Source organism: Danio rerio, chromosome 12, assembly GCF_049306965.1.
Source record: "Danio rerio strain Tuebingen ecotype United States chromosome 12, GRCz12tu, whole genome shotgun sequence".
NCBI lineage: Eukaryota > Metazoa > Chordata > Actinopteri > Cypriniformes > Danionidae > Danio > Danio rerio.
This window is the reverse complement of record NC_133187.1, coordinates 18,005,001-18,019,397: the sequence shown is the minus strand read 5'-3', so window position 1 is coordinate 18,019,397 and position 14,397 is coordinate 18,005,001. Positions and strand designations below refer to the sequence as shown.

General features: G+C 34.0%; 1 protein-coding gene across 11 annotated transcripts in view; it reads left to right on the top strand.

The window, feature by feature from the left end:
• Positions 1-14,397, top strand: part of pcgf5b (polycomb group ring finger 5b) — a 41,239-nt gene that overhangs the window by 6,669 nt on the left and 20,173 nt on the right. For 8 of the 11 annotated variants that reach the window (XR_012387696.1, XR_012387695.1, XR_012387694.1 and 5 more), the window contains 5 exon segments: positions 3,432-3,528; positions 4,051-4,106; positions 6,438-6,488; positions 10,649-10,794; positions 12,453-12,551. Coding sequence is in view for 4 of the 11 variants with exons in the window: in NM_001045235.1 (NP_001038700.1) it covers positions 3,432-3,528; positions 4,051-4,106; positions 6,438-6,488; positions 10,649-10,794; positions 12,453-12,551 (449 nt within the window). In the remaining 7 variants the exon portion in view is untranslated. 11 annotated transcript variants of the gene reach the window in all.

Below are 14,397 nucleotides of genomic sequence, written 5' to 3'. Positions count from 1 at the left end.
TTAGCCAGATTTATCTGCAGGTGATGGTCTTTTATCCATGCTGGAATGTCTTTCAGAAAAATGTAGATTTATGTAGTTACTGTGGGATTATCCGGATAAAATGAGAGAAAGAGCTGTGTCTTGTTTGCATAGCAATAGTTTTAAAAGCTATGTTTTAGAACAATGGGACCCAGCGAAATGGTAGAAATTGATAATAGGAAAACTGAACCTTGAGGAACCTCTGTGAGAGTTTTCTGGCCAGTCTAACATTATTCTTCTTACTTGTTTTCACTTTGAAAAGAGGATATTTAGACTAGAAACAAGAAAAGATGTTTGCACAAATTGTATAAATTCTGTATAAACAAATATAATTACATTTTGTTACACCTCAAATAATCCTTTTTGTGCACAAATGTTTTAAACTCTCTTGAAATGCTCAGTCACAGGCCTTAAAATGCATGATAAACCTTAACTCTGATATAGTTAAACTTAGCAGTGACTCTATAAATCATGTTTTGTAGCTCCTAGTCAATAATTCACACTTAACATTGCATGTCTTGTGATATGACTATTGAGGATGCGCACACTGAGGTATCAGTCGTGCAGCCCTAATTTACCATATCAAATGCTGCAGGCAAGTTTAGTAAAAGCTACTGGTTATTTCAAACAAGCTTTAGCAATTTGCATGTATTCAGTTCCTGATAGTAATGCATAGTAATAGTAACTTAGCCATCAATGATGCATGAAAAAAGTATAAAATGGGCTCAACAACTTCAACATTGGACCACTGATGTTTGTAAGCCCTGTTATTCCAATAGCACAATCACTGACAACTGGTGTCTGAATACTGTTGCACACTAAGGACTCTATTTTGATGGTCCATGCGCAGGGCGCAAACGTATTCAGGGCATAAGAACGCATTTTTGCTAATTTAAGGACGGGAAAATCCGATTTGCGCCATGGCGCATGGTCTAAAAGGGTTGAGTTTATTTTCTTAATGAGTTTTAGGTGTGTTTTGAGAATAAACCAATCAGAGTCTCATCTCCCATTCCCTTTGAGAGCCAGCTGTGTTGCGCCATAAGCACATTTTGATCATTTTAATCATTTATATTTATATTTTAATATATATATATATATATATATATATATATATATATATATATATATAAGGATATATACAGGATATAAGTATAAATGATAAACATATTACAAAACATATTAATTTCTAGCCTACATAAAGATTTATAAACCACTGCCTTACTTTCTTCATCTCGGGAGGCTTTTTCAGTTCATTCAATTTGCTTTTGTATTATATTATAATTAATAGCAGTATTATTTATTATATCCATATTTATATTTTTTTTTTCAAAACAAGCTTAGATTTGTCCACCTGTCAAATTTTAGACCATATGGGGCATGGCAGGTGTATTTGGAAATAACTCAGTATTTTGACCACACTTTGTTTTTATTGTTCATTTATTCGTTTGCTGGAAATTAGAACTGAATTTAGAAATAGTTTTGAAACATAATTTGAAGCAAAATTAATTATTTATAGGCTAATTGATGACTGTTCAGTAAGGTTACCCTATTCACGAGAGCAAAAGCGAAAGTGAACTTACTTTACGTCAATATATACAAGATATTATATCTTTTTCCTATGTAAAGATATTTGCGTATTGCTCTACATCTTGGTGTATGATAGGGCCCTATGTGTGAACCCATTTATGACAACAAGAATGTTTCAATTAACATGCAGAGCAATTTCTGTTAATGCTTCAGACTCCAAATTCACCAGAAATGTGGCTAAGTGTGCATTCATGGTTTAACTTGGAAAAGAAGGTTCACACTGCATCAGCACCATTGCAAATCACCATTGCAAATATCTAAAATAGTCTAAACATCGGAACATTCCTAAATCAAGCAGCATTCTGAAGACTAGAGATGCCCAAACTAGGGTCTACGGGCCAAAGTTGGCCCGAGCTAACCTTTGGCCTGCCATCCCAATTGAGTATGGTTCAGAGATTGCCATTTCAAATTTAATGTAATCTTTTATTTGTTTGTTTTATTGTTAAGCTAAAAAGTTTTCTGAAATTAAATGTTTCAATTTAAATGGTGTAAAATAATCAGATTTAGAAGCATTTGGACATTTGGACTTTGGTGAGCGTATTAAGGCCAAGGCAGCTTCTGCTTGACTAGTGTATTTAGCGTTAAACTCCACTGTGTTATAAATGTGATTGTTTGTTTTTATTGCAATGAATTATAATTATAAAAAGTTGTACTGCAGTAGTTAATACGATTCAACTTAATGTTTTCTATTTATTTTTTTTTAATATTATGAAAGGAATTAGGCATCTACATATGGCATCTTTATTTTAAAATAGTTTACTTTATTTATCTTTGCCCCACAGCTATCAATGATATTTGGCGTACGGCCCTTCATACGAAAATGCTTGGGCACCCCTGCTCTAAACAAAAAAAAAATAATAATAATTGTCTCGTTTTGCAGTGCAGTGCAATGAGTGTTTAAAACAAGCTAATTAATCTACCAATAAGGTAAGCAAAGTAATTTTGCTTACCCTATTTGCAAGTTATTATGCATATATTTTTTTAAGAAACTCACATTGCTTAAACTTAACTCAAGTTCACCAGCTCTCTTGAAAATGTAAGTTACATTAATTTAGGGAGATTGTTTGTTTCAACTTAAGATGCTGAGTTTTAGTTAAATATTGTGAAACTCAACATCTTAAGTTGAAACAAAGAATCTCTTTGAGATTGAGTTGACTCGCATTTTCAGGGCAGATGGTGAACTTGAGTTTGTAAGTTTAACCCAGTAAAACATTTTACAGTGCTGTATGGAAACTGGAGCTCCTGATGTTTACATTATGGTACCAAATATCACAAAAGACCTATTGTCAATCAATTCCTGGCTTTGTGGCTGCTGTTTTGGGAGCCAAGTTAGGTTCTACAGGTTATTAAGTTGGTTGTCAGTGTTGTGCCTGATGATTTGGTGTGTATGAGATTGATGGTGTAATTTGCACTTATGTAAAATATAATCATATGATATTGTTTAGTTAATGCAACATTAATTAGACAACAAAAATTTGTTACAATAAGCCCTAATGTACTGACAAAAAACAAACAAAAATAATGTTTCAATGAAAACCCATAAAATTCTAATAATGTTATTTGTCTCACTGTAAATTATAAAGTGACTTTTTTTTATTTTATTTTTTTTCTATACTATCATCAATTGTAAATTCAATGAAATACTCAGTTAGATATATTACAGGTTTTTAATCATACTAAAAAAGACTAAATAATATTTTCACTGTAGCAGTTGTACATTCTTTTACAGTAAAATAATAATCATCAAATTTTTACAGTTTGCTGTTTCTGGGAAGCACTGCTGTTATTTGATTTTTTTCTTTTTCTCTGTTCTTGCTTCTGAACAGTTTGTAAAAGCTGTATTGTCCAGCATTTCGAGGACAGCAACGATTGCCCAAAATGTGGTATCCAGGTTCATGAAACAAATCCCTTGGAGATGTTAAGGTAAACCACACTCATATAACATCTTACTACTGAGCTAAACCTTCAACCAATCTGCTTCACATGGTTTGGGATCTGATTCAGTACAGCAGTAGAGCACACCACAGTTTAAACCATGATTGGATTAATTCTGGTTAATCTACATAATTGGAAAGAAATCTAGAATACAAGTTAATAGTTTCCCCTAATAGATCTAAGAGATTCTTATAACCACAGTTTCCTGGTTTTAAGAAGCGTTGGGTAATAAAGAGCCAGTAAATTTGATCCTGGTTGGGAAGCATTCCAGGCAGGGCAACAGCCGGACAGTTTTCTGGAGCCAGTGTCAGCTTTAGGACTGACCTTCTGCAGGATTGCCTCTCCACACCAGTGATGCATCTCCACCCTAACACAGGACTCAACCATAACATGATAACAAGAGCTATAGCAGCATTAGCCTCAACTTGCTAACAGATGTGACAGATATATTAGCAATGCTTTGATCATGTGTTATGGTAGCTCACATTAGTTTATTTCTTTCCTCTGAAGGTTGGACAACACTTTAGAGGAAGTGATATTTAAGCTCGTGCCTGGTCTCAGAGAAAGTATGTATTTTAATTAACGTTTTATTTTTCCCATTTGAAAGTGCCCTTGTGTGCTTATTCAGATGTTATATTGTATTTAGTGTCTAATGTAGCTGTTTGTGAACACAAAAGGTCTGCAAAATAATAACTGATTATCGTCTCAAAAGATAGAGATGATTCAGAATTGGCTGAAAGGAGTTGTCAGTATTCCAGTTTTAGCTCCTGCTTGTAACTACATTGGTTTGTAACAAATGTGCATAATACCAGCTTATGCTATTCACTGGCTGCCTGCTAAAAAAACATCATCTCAGTGCATCCGGAAAATATTTAGAGCTCTTCACTTTTCCCACATTTTTTAATGTTACAGCGTTATTCTGAAATTGATTAAATTAATTTATTTCCTCAATTTTAAATGCAGTACCCCATAATGACAATGTGAAAAAAGTTTTTTTTTAATTGTTGTAAATTTATTAGGACTAAAAAACCTGAAAAATCACATGCACATAAGTATTCAAAGCCTTTGCAGTGAACCTCTAAATTGAAAATATATTCTGTTTCCGCTTGTCATTCTTGAGATGTTTCAGCAGCTTAATTGGAGTTTACCTGTGGTAAGTTCAGTTTATTTGGACCATGATTTGAAAAGGCATATACCTGTTTATATAAGGTCCCAGGGTTGACAGTGCATGTTAAAGCACAAACCAAGCATGAAGGCAAAATAATTGACTGTAAGACCTCTGAGACAGGATTGTCTTAAGGCACAAGGCTGGGGAAGGTTACAGAAAAAATTCTGCTGCTCTGAATGTTCCAGTGAGCACAGTGGCCTCCATCATTCGTAAGTGGAAGATGTTTGGAACCACCAGGACTCTTCCTAGAGCTGGCCGGCCATCTAAGCTAAGTAATTGGGAGAAAAGGGCCTTAGTCAGAGAGGTGATCAATAACCTGATGGTCACTGTGTCTGAGCTCCAGTGTTCTTCTGTGGAGAGAGGAGAAGTGTACTGAAAGACAACCATCTGTGCAGATATCTACCAGTCAGGCCTGTATGGTAGAGTGGCCACTCCTCGCCTGGAATTTGCCAAAAGGCATCTGAATGACTTTCAGACCAAATTAAATTCTCTGGTCTCTTAACTCTTTGGAGTGAATGCCAGGAGTTACGTTTGGAGAAAACCAGGCACTGCTCAACACCAGGCTATTACCATTCTTTTTTTTTCCCTCTCCGCTGTCGCCACTGCCTCGCATAGTTCAGGATTGGTAGAGCTATGCATCGATGAGTTGGCTCTTCAGTGTTTGAACTCTCAGTAATGATTAAATCACACTGAACTGAGCTAAACTGAACTGAACTGAACTTAAACACTAAAACCTGAACCACACTGTTCCAGTTACTGAACCACACTGTTCCAGTTACTATGACCATTTATGTGAAGCTGCTTTGACACAATCTACATTGTAAAAGCGCTATACAAATAAAGCTGAATTGAATTGAATTGAATTCTAACAATAAAGCATGGTGGTGGCAGCATCATGCTGTGGGGATGTTTTTCAGCAGCAGGAACTGGAGGAATAGTCAGGACAGGGGGAAAGTTGAATGCAGCAATGTACACACACATTCTGAATGAAAACCTGCTTCAGAGTGCTCTTGACCTCAGACTGGGGCGATGGTTTATCTTACAACAGGAAAATCCAACCTGATAGAGCTTGAGATGTATTGCAAAGAGGATTGGGCAAAGACTTGCGGCTGTAATTGCTGCCAAAGGTGCATCAACAAAATATTGAGCAATGGCTGTTAATACATATGTACATGTCATTTTTCAGGTTTTTTATTTTTAATAAATTTGTAACCATTTCAAAAAATCTTTTGTCACATTGTCATTATGGAGTATTGTGTGTAGAATGTTGAGGAAATAAATTAAGTTAATCCATTTTGGGATAAGGCTGTAACAAAAAAAAAATGTGGAAAAAGTGAATCACCTTGAATATTGAATACTTTCTGCATGCATGTAAACAGTGCTGAGGAAGCTTCCGGAATCACATTAAGTTTAAGGTAATCACATTTAGTAATAAACCAATCAATCAAAGTATGATCTTAAAGGAGGGGTTTAGAAAAGCCCTGCAATATGTCAACAAATAGCTTCAGACTGTGATAAAAGATTTGATACTGCAACATGTATTATGAAAAAATGACAATACTTTATTTGACTTTAGATAGATGTAAACTTAACCTATAGTAAACCTACAAAAGAAACCTTTAAAACGCATTACAGGGGCACTTTAAGTAACCTGTAGCATAAATAGACCAATTGAAATAGATATGACAAACAACTGCCATTTTAATTAACTTGGTTCATTTCCATCTAGAGGAACAGCAGCAAGAGGATGAATTCTGGAGAAGAAAGGAATCAAACGATGGTAAATGACTAACATTGTTAAATGATCTAGGGCTGCATTTACCCGCTAAACTGGTTACCTTTATAGCTTGTCCATTTTAAAGGGACACCTTTAAAGGGATAATATTATGTGGCAGTTGAGAGTGAAAGGTAAAGAATTTTAGTAGAAGTTAATAGGATAATTTCCATACAATCAAAGTAAATAATGGCCCTGAGCTGTCAAACTCTGAGTGTGGCAAAGCACCATAGAAATGTTCCAAAATCACTTAAAGTACTTACTTTGTGACTATCGAAGTCTTCGTGGATTTAAAATGTATACTGTATGCTTTAGCTCACATTTTTTGAGGTGTAAAATGTTTCTGTGGAAGTTAATTCATTGAAAACAAATGTAGGTTTGATCATCTTGAATCAAAATCTAAAAATTGATCTTTCTGTACTTTAGTTAGTTTGAGAGCTTGGTTAGAATATCCCATACCACTCATCTTCAATCCTAGTTTGTTGTGAGTAAAGACCGGCTCACACTGCTTTTATTTATTTATTTTTTTAAATAATCCTGAATGATTGTAGCATGACAGAGTGCGCGAACACAACTACCATGTCACACTGTAAGATCTCAATTGTCATATAGTCAGACTGAATAGCAATGGAGATGCTCCAAACTAGTTAGAAAACGCACCCCTAGGATTTTTTAGCCTAGGATTTCAGAAATCTAGGATTTCCCAAATTTGTCTCAAATGATAAAGTCTTGGCTGGAATCTCACAGTGTGAGCAGGGCTTCAGACATGCATTGTAAGGGGGAGTACAAATGCAGAGGTCAGTTGGACCTACTTTGTATATGCACTTAATATGATCTATTATTGCAATTCATTTGTGGTTTTGTGTTAGTGCATCATAAATTGACGGTAAAGTACCCTCTGTTCTGAGATTGGAAATTTTTTTTTAATTTTGAACATTTTAAATTTACATCAGTAGCTTAGATTATACTGATTAAAACAAAACACAAGACAATAAAATAACTGTTCTAACACTAGACCTATGCAATAGCCAAAAATACATTGTATTGGTCAATTTTTTTATTTTATTTTCACTTTAATTCTCAAAATCATTAGAATATTTAGTAATAAAGATTTTTGTGCATTTTGTACTGTAAATATATCAAAATTCTAAAGTTGTTTAGTAATATGGATTGCTACACTTTACATTTAGACAGCTTTGCAGGTGAATTTCTCGATGTTAGTATATATAATATTAGTATATGGAAATGTGCAGCATGAACATTTTGCTTTGCATCTCGTTTTGCGGTTTACAGATAAGTCAGTTTGATATGGTTTTGGAACAGCATAATGATTTCAGAGTATATTTTTGGAACTCATACTTTAAATTCCCCATATGCAGCCGTCCTGTTTTTGAATCCGTTCTACGTGACCTCATGGGCCAGGTTTCTTTGCTGTATCAGCATTTAAACTTCTTTCAGAGACTTTTGGTATTACCTTTGTTCCTTATCAAGCAATGCCTTCATGGCTCTGATGAATCTACCCAAGTCTGTTTCTATGACCTTGAGCATGTGATCTATACTATACTTTATACAGTTACAACTTTAAACTTGGACACTGGAAATCTACACCTTTTGTAATTGCACCTACTAAATTAAGACACTTCATGGGTGAAGTAAAATTAAAGTGGTAATTATGCTAAAAGATAAAAGGAATGATTTAGTCAAGTATCACTGGTTTATGTAAATTCAGTGATTAATTGCCTAAAACATCTGTCAAAATAAATCAGATTTTTTTCAGCTCTCTGACTTCAGTCAGCCTCATACATCTAAGCTGTGCTTCACTGCATTGTCCTCAAGGGTGGAATAAATACATTTTTATTAAGTAATATACTAGCCAGCAAGTTAAAACTGTCTCCCAGGATGATTTCTTTTGCAAGATGACTTAATCAATTCCTTGTTTCTTGATGGTGAAAAATCACAAAAACATGTTTGTAGTAAAATTGCCCAGCCCTGCACTGTGTAGGGTATTTTAGTAACCCTTTAAAATAAGGTTCTAATGGTTAACTTCAATTCCCAGTAATTGTCAGTTCATTTTGCTGTGGCGACACCTGGCAAACCAGGGATTAAGCCAGATGATAGGGAGTAGTTCACATTAATGGACAAGTTAAACAAAACAACAAATCACAAACGAGTTCAAAAACCACTTTCATTGTCTCATAAACAATGGAGCAGCAGCATTTTACTCTACTCTTAAACCTATCCCCAAATAATAACCACACGCATTCAGTGTTAATCCACACTTCAATACGAAAATTGGTCATGCGACTCGTGTGTAGGAAGACCTGATGTTTGCCATAGCAAAGGCAAACAGCAGAGGATAGTGAATTCAGAAACACATTTTAATCGGTAAAGGAAGAAGTATGCATCTAATTTTCAATGTGCTTTTGGATGCAATATGTAAATAGCCCCTTATTTAACCTGAGAGATGCATTACAAGCACTGATCTATAAAAGATGAGCGATTACAAGCCTCGTGGAGCGATTACAACTTGCAACACACAACTAAATACATATTTTGCAAACTAAACAAAACGGGGCAACAATTTTAACTGCACTTACTTTTTATACTCCGGAGGAAGAAGAAACTGATCTATATGAACTGTAATAGTTGCTGACAAAGTCCCTATATCAAAGTTTGTCAAAGTCCCATACATAATTATTCTCTGCTGCTCTTTCAATAGCGAACGGCCGGCGAATCCCACGTTGCAGCGTAGGTTATTGTATCAGAAATCTGAAAAATGACAGGAACAAACACAACACAGTTGGCTATATTGTGGTGTTGTTGTGAAAATTACCTATAACTGTTTATTCTCCCCAGCCGAATCTCCATCTGTCAGTGATCATCATCTATTTGCGTCATGATCAGTCCCGTGATCCCCTTACTCCGCTGTCTGAAGGGAATGTCACTTTCACATTTTACCAGAACCGGTACTACATATTTGGTGATGTATCGCGTCGACATCGATGCATATAGGCAAAATATCCGGAACCAACGTGATTAATTTCTGATTCACTCTGAGTCGACTATTTGGTTAAAGAATCAATAGTTTTAAACACGGAGCACTTTTAGATTTAAACCTCAGCTGGATGTTTTTATTCATTTAGTGCTGTTACACACTACATAGAAGGTCATTTTCAAAAACCCATAACAGGGGCTCTATAACATGATTGAAAAAACTAGTACTAACTAATACAGCCATAGTATTATAGTATTATATTTATTTATAGTATAGTATTTTTTATTTGCACTGATGGTTCTTTAAAGAAACTTTAACATCTATTTATATATATATATATATATATATATATATATATATATATATATATATATATTAGTTAGTGTTTGTGCACATCATACTTCATAATGTACAGTCCTTGTGTTCAATGCATGAACCAAATTGAAGCATTTTCATAATAGTTTGTCACCAAGGCAACATGTAAGTGTTTGCAGCTGTAAGCAAATCTGAATAATGGGATAATTGCCACATTCATAATTCTCCCATGAGCATCTTTTTGAATGCTATCAGTCTCATATATAAAAAAAAACAAGTCTGCAAAAAGATGCAGATGCTGTTTTGCATTTGCAGATCTATTTAGCTTTGTTTGAAATGTTTTGCTTTTGTGTCCCACATTGTCAGAGAAGCACATAATGTAGCATGTAATTAGTTTTTAATGACATTTTCACAGGAAATTCAAATTCTCCCTGTTGAGCTTTTTCTCAGCGAAGTCTTCAATAAGATGTGTATGCTGGTGCACAGAGATTGTGTTCATAATATTTGAAAAAAAAAAAATTTTTATAAATGTGATTGTTTGTTTTACTGCGAAAAGTTATAATTTAAAAAGTTATACTGCATTAGTTAGTACCATTTAAAGGAATGTTTTTATTTTTATTTTGAAATATTATGAGATTATGAAATTACCCATGGCAACTTTAATTTAATCTAGTTGGTATATTTACCTTTGGCCCATGGCTGTCAATGTTATTTGGTTTTTGGCCCTTTTAAAGAAAAAGTTTGGGCACCCCTGGATTAGTGGCTCCGAAATAGTTGAATGTTTATTTTTATTTGAAACAAGTTAAACTGACAGACTTTTAGAATGATCGCTATGGTTTTTTTTTTTTTTCTCCAGAGAATGGCCCTATGTGTAAGAAACGGCGTGTTGATGAAGAGGATGATGATAAAGGTGATGGAGACTATCACAGAAGTGATCCACAAATAGCCATCTGTCTAGACTGCTTGCGTATCAATGGGCAGATGGGAGAGAACATTGTTAAGGTTAGCCATCTTCAGTTATGTAGTACTCCTGTTCTGACTGCTACCCCATGTTTTCGGCTTCTTTTATCTTCTCCTTGCGTTGTTCTTTCCCTCTCATCCCTTCTAAGAGAAAAATGATCCAGGATCAGATTTGCACACAATATCCTAGTGTTTGACATTTTAGGACTAAGTCTCCTAAAGCCTGGGATCATTCATTGTGACTCCAATGCTCAGTGCTTGCTATTGGCTATATTTCTTTCTTTCTTTTTCTTTCTTTCTTTCTTTCTTTCTTTCTTTCTTTCTTTCTTTCTTTCTTTCTTTCTTTCTTTCTTTCTTTCTTTCTTTCTTTCTTTCTTTCTTTCTTTCTTTCTTTCTTTCTTTCTTTCTTTCTTTCCTTTTCTCTCAACTCAGAAAAGGAAATTAAAGAGAACACTGTTATTTTGAAAAATTGGTTTGATTTATTGGATTACCGAAGAGTGGGAGAAAAAAAGTGGTTCATATCATATCTGTGTTAAACCTGCATTTTACAGTTGAAGGAAACAATAGATCCCAAGTCTCTAAATTTAATGAAATGGTTCCACATAAATGTTTATTCTATTTTGTTAGTGTTCGAGGCTGTTTCCAGTTTTTGCACTTTTGGAAAAACTAAATAGAAATTTCTTTCACAACACTTTTTTATTTTTGGTTGTAAATATGGTGTGAACAATGTGTGCTTTCTTGTAATGAGACAAGTCATGAAAAAAAAAGGTTATCTTTTTAAACCATTTGTAGAATTTAGAGTTGCTGTTGAATGGACTTTATGCACAACCACTGTTTTTCAGCCAATGGTAAACTTCAGGTGTAAGGTTTCTGTGAATATTTTAAATTTTATAAGGTTCCTTTTACAACATCGACATCTTAATGTAATCAAACTACAATTAGTAAATAATCAGTAAATAAACGTAAGCATTCATTTAGTTGTTCAAGCTAGATAATAGACTATGTAACCACTAGCGTCGTCAGGATCAGCAGGTGAGTGCAGATGCTTCATTCAAAATACAGCGGTAAAATATATATTCGTATTTGGCGGGGGGGAAATGGAATTTAATGCAGTGCTTCTTGTCTGGTCTGAGATCCATTTTATATCAAGTATCTATTAGGCAGAGAAAATCACAGATTTTTAAAGAAAACAGATCTTAAACATGGGAATTTTGTAGTGGAAAGACAGGCTGGCTGGCTGAAAATTAAAAGTTTGTGTTCATATATGCCTTTTGGGATATTCTAAAAAACTGATAATGAAAGTGTGGAAATTATTTTTCATTGGTTTTGTTTCGCAAGTGTATTTTTTAGCAAATTTCTTTCTTTGTAAATTTGTTTTGAGAACTGAAATATTTACCATTTCTCAAAACATTTCAGTCAAAAAGTTTATTTATTTATTTTCTTTCCTTTCTTTGTGTTCTGTTTATGGATTACAAATCAACTGTTTGCAATATTTGATATTTTTGGCTTATTTTGAAAGAAGTCTCTAAAGCACACTGGAGGCATATTTATTTCAAGTAAAAATTGTTAGTATTATTGCAAACATTTTAAAATGTGAATTGTACTACTAAAGCAAACCGAGTCATTACTCTGTTCTTCAGTGTTACTTAAGCTGTCATGATTAGGTTGTTTTTGTTGACAATTTTTGCTTTGTTTTCCAGGGCTTAATGAAAAAATTTATTCGCTGCTCAACAAGAGTGACTGTTGGAACAATCAAGAAGTTTCTGAGTCTGAAGTTAAAGCTTCCCAGTTCTTATGAGGTAACATTTGTTAGTCCACTATATGTACAGTAGGTTTCTTTTTTGGGTATATTGTCTAGATATAGCACGTGTCTAAAGATCAAGAGCTCAGGATCAGCCCCTTCCTATCAGGGTATGCTACGCAACTCTTTGTTCAAGCTCTTGTTCTGTATGAGCCAGACAATTTCAATTTTCTTTGTTGCAGGCCTTCTAGAAATTTTATTTTTATTTATTAATTATTTTTTGTCTACACCTGAGTAAAAAAAAAAGATTTAAAATTACTTGACAATGTGACAAAAGATTGGCGCCCTTTAGAGTGTACCAAATAGTTAACCACTTTATTATCATGTTTTAGCTTACACAAAAAAAGCTTGCATATTTAAACTATTTCTGTAAAATAGAAATTTATTTAAACTGAAATACCAAAATTATTGAGTTTCTTAATGGGACAACTTTATAATTTTATATTTAAATCTACTTAAATTTCTAAAGACTAATAAGTAAACTTAATTCCTCCATGCTGTCTCAACACAAATAGATTAAATTAAGACTTAAAAAACTTTTTTACAAATTTAAGTGGATTGAACATAATTATGGGATCTCAAATCTTCGTAATAATGTTGTTTCAGGTCATTTTAAATATGTAGTTTAAACAAGCAGCAGAAATGTTTTTTAATGTATTATGGCATCATGTTTTGAATCAAATTTATTGTTTCTTAATCTATTTATGTTAGAACAACAAGAAAGAATTCTGCGAACCCTGCATTTTCGACAGTCAGATTATAATCTCTATTTTAACAATCTAGATGCAAAATCTAAAGCGCATGGCGCAAAAGCATTAAGGCCATGTCCGAATCCACTTTTGCTATTTTAAGGAGTGAAAAATATGGTTTGCGCCATGGCGCATGGTCTAACAGGTTTGTGCTCATTCTCCTAATGAGTTATGGGTGTGTTTTGAGCATAACATGCATTAAACCAATCAGAGTCTCATCTCCCATTCCCTTTAACTTTAAGAGTTGCATCATGCCATGGCGCATTTGCTATTTACATGGCGGACATAGTAAGTGGACAAACTGAATGCTTCACTAGTGAGAAAACCGTTAAACAGACCATCTGCACACGAGGATAAAGAACAAGCCTCCCCCATTCAGCCTCTTTACTTTCTCTTTCTCTCTTTCATGGATAAAGAAACAGTGGTGTATGCACTCCACTGAAGACATCCATAGCCTACATATTTAATTTTGTCTGTTACGCGCACATTTTTTTTCAAAACTATTTATAAATTCAGTTAAAATTTCTAGCAAATGAATAAATGAGCAATACTAGCTAAGTGTGGTCAAAAAATTTGTTAGTTATATTCAAATATGCGTCCTACGCCTTATATGGTCCAAAACCTGTCAGGTGGACAAATTTAAGCTTGTTTTTAATAAAACAAAAATAAATATACATATAATAAATACTACTATTTATACTACTACTACTACTACTAATAATAATAATAATAATAATAATAATAATAACATTGTACAAAAGCAAGTTGTCATGAATAGACTTAAAAAAGCCCCCTGAGATAAAGAAGGCATTAAGGCAGTGGTTAATTCTTTTTCATTTGTAAAGATATTTGCTTATTGCTGTACATCCTGTGTGTATTATCCAATGCGTAAGCATTAGAGATGCACAACTAATGCACTCTGCTTTCAGCTGGTCTATTGCACAGTCTGTTTTTGTTTCTCAAAATAGCAGCATGCCAACAATGTGCCTTAACACACCTCTTTTCTAGACCGGCACACTCATGAGTCCACAAAGTGGTGCAAATAGATTTGCTATTTAAACACCATGGTGCAAAATTGAAACTAGGGTTGCGCTG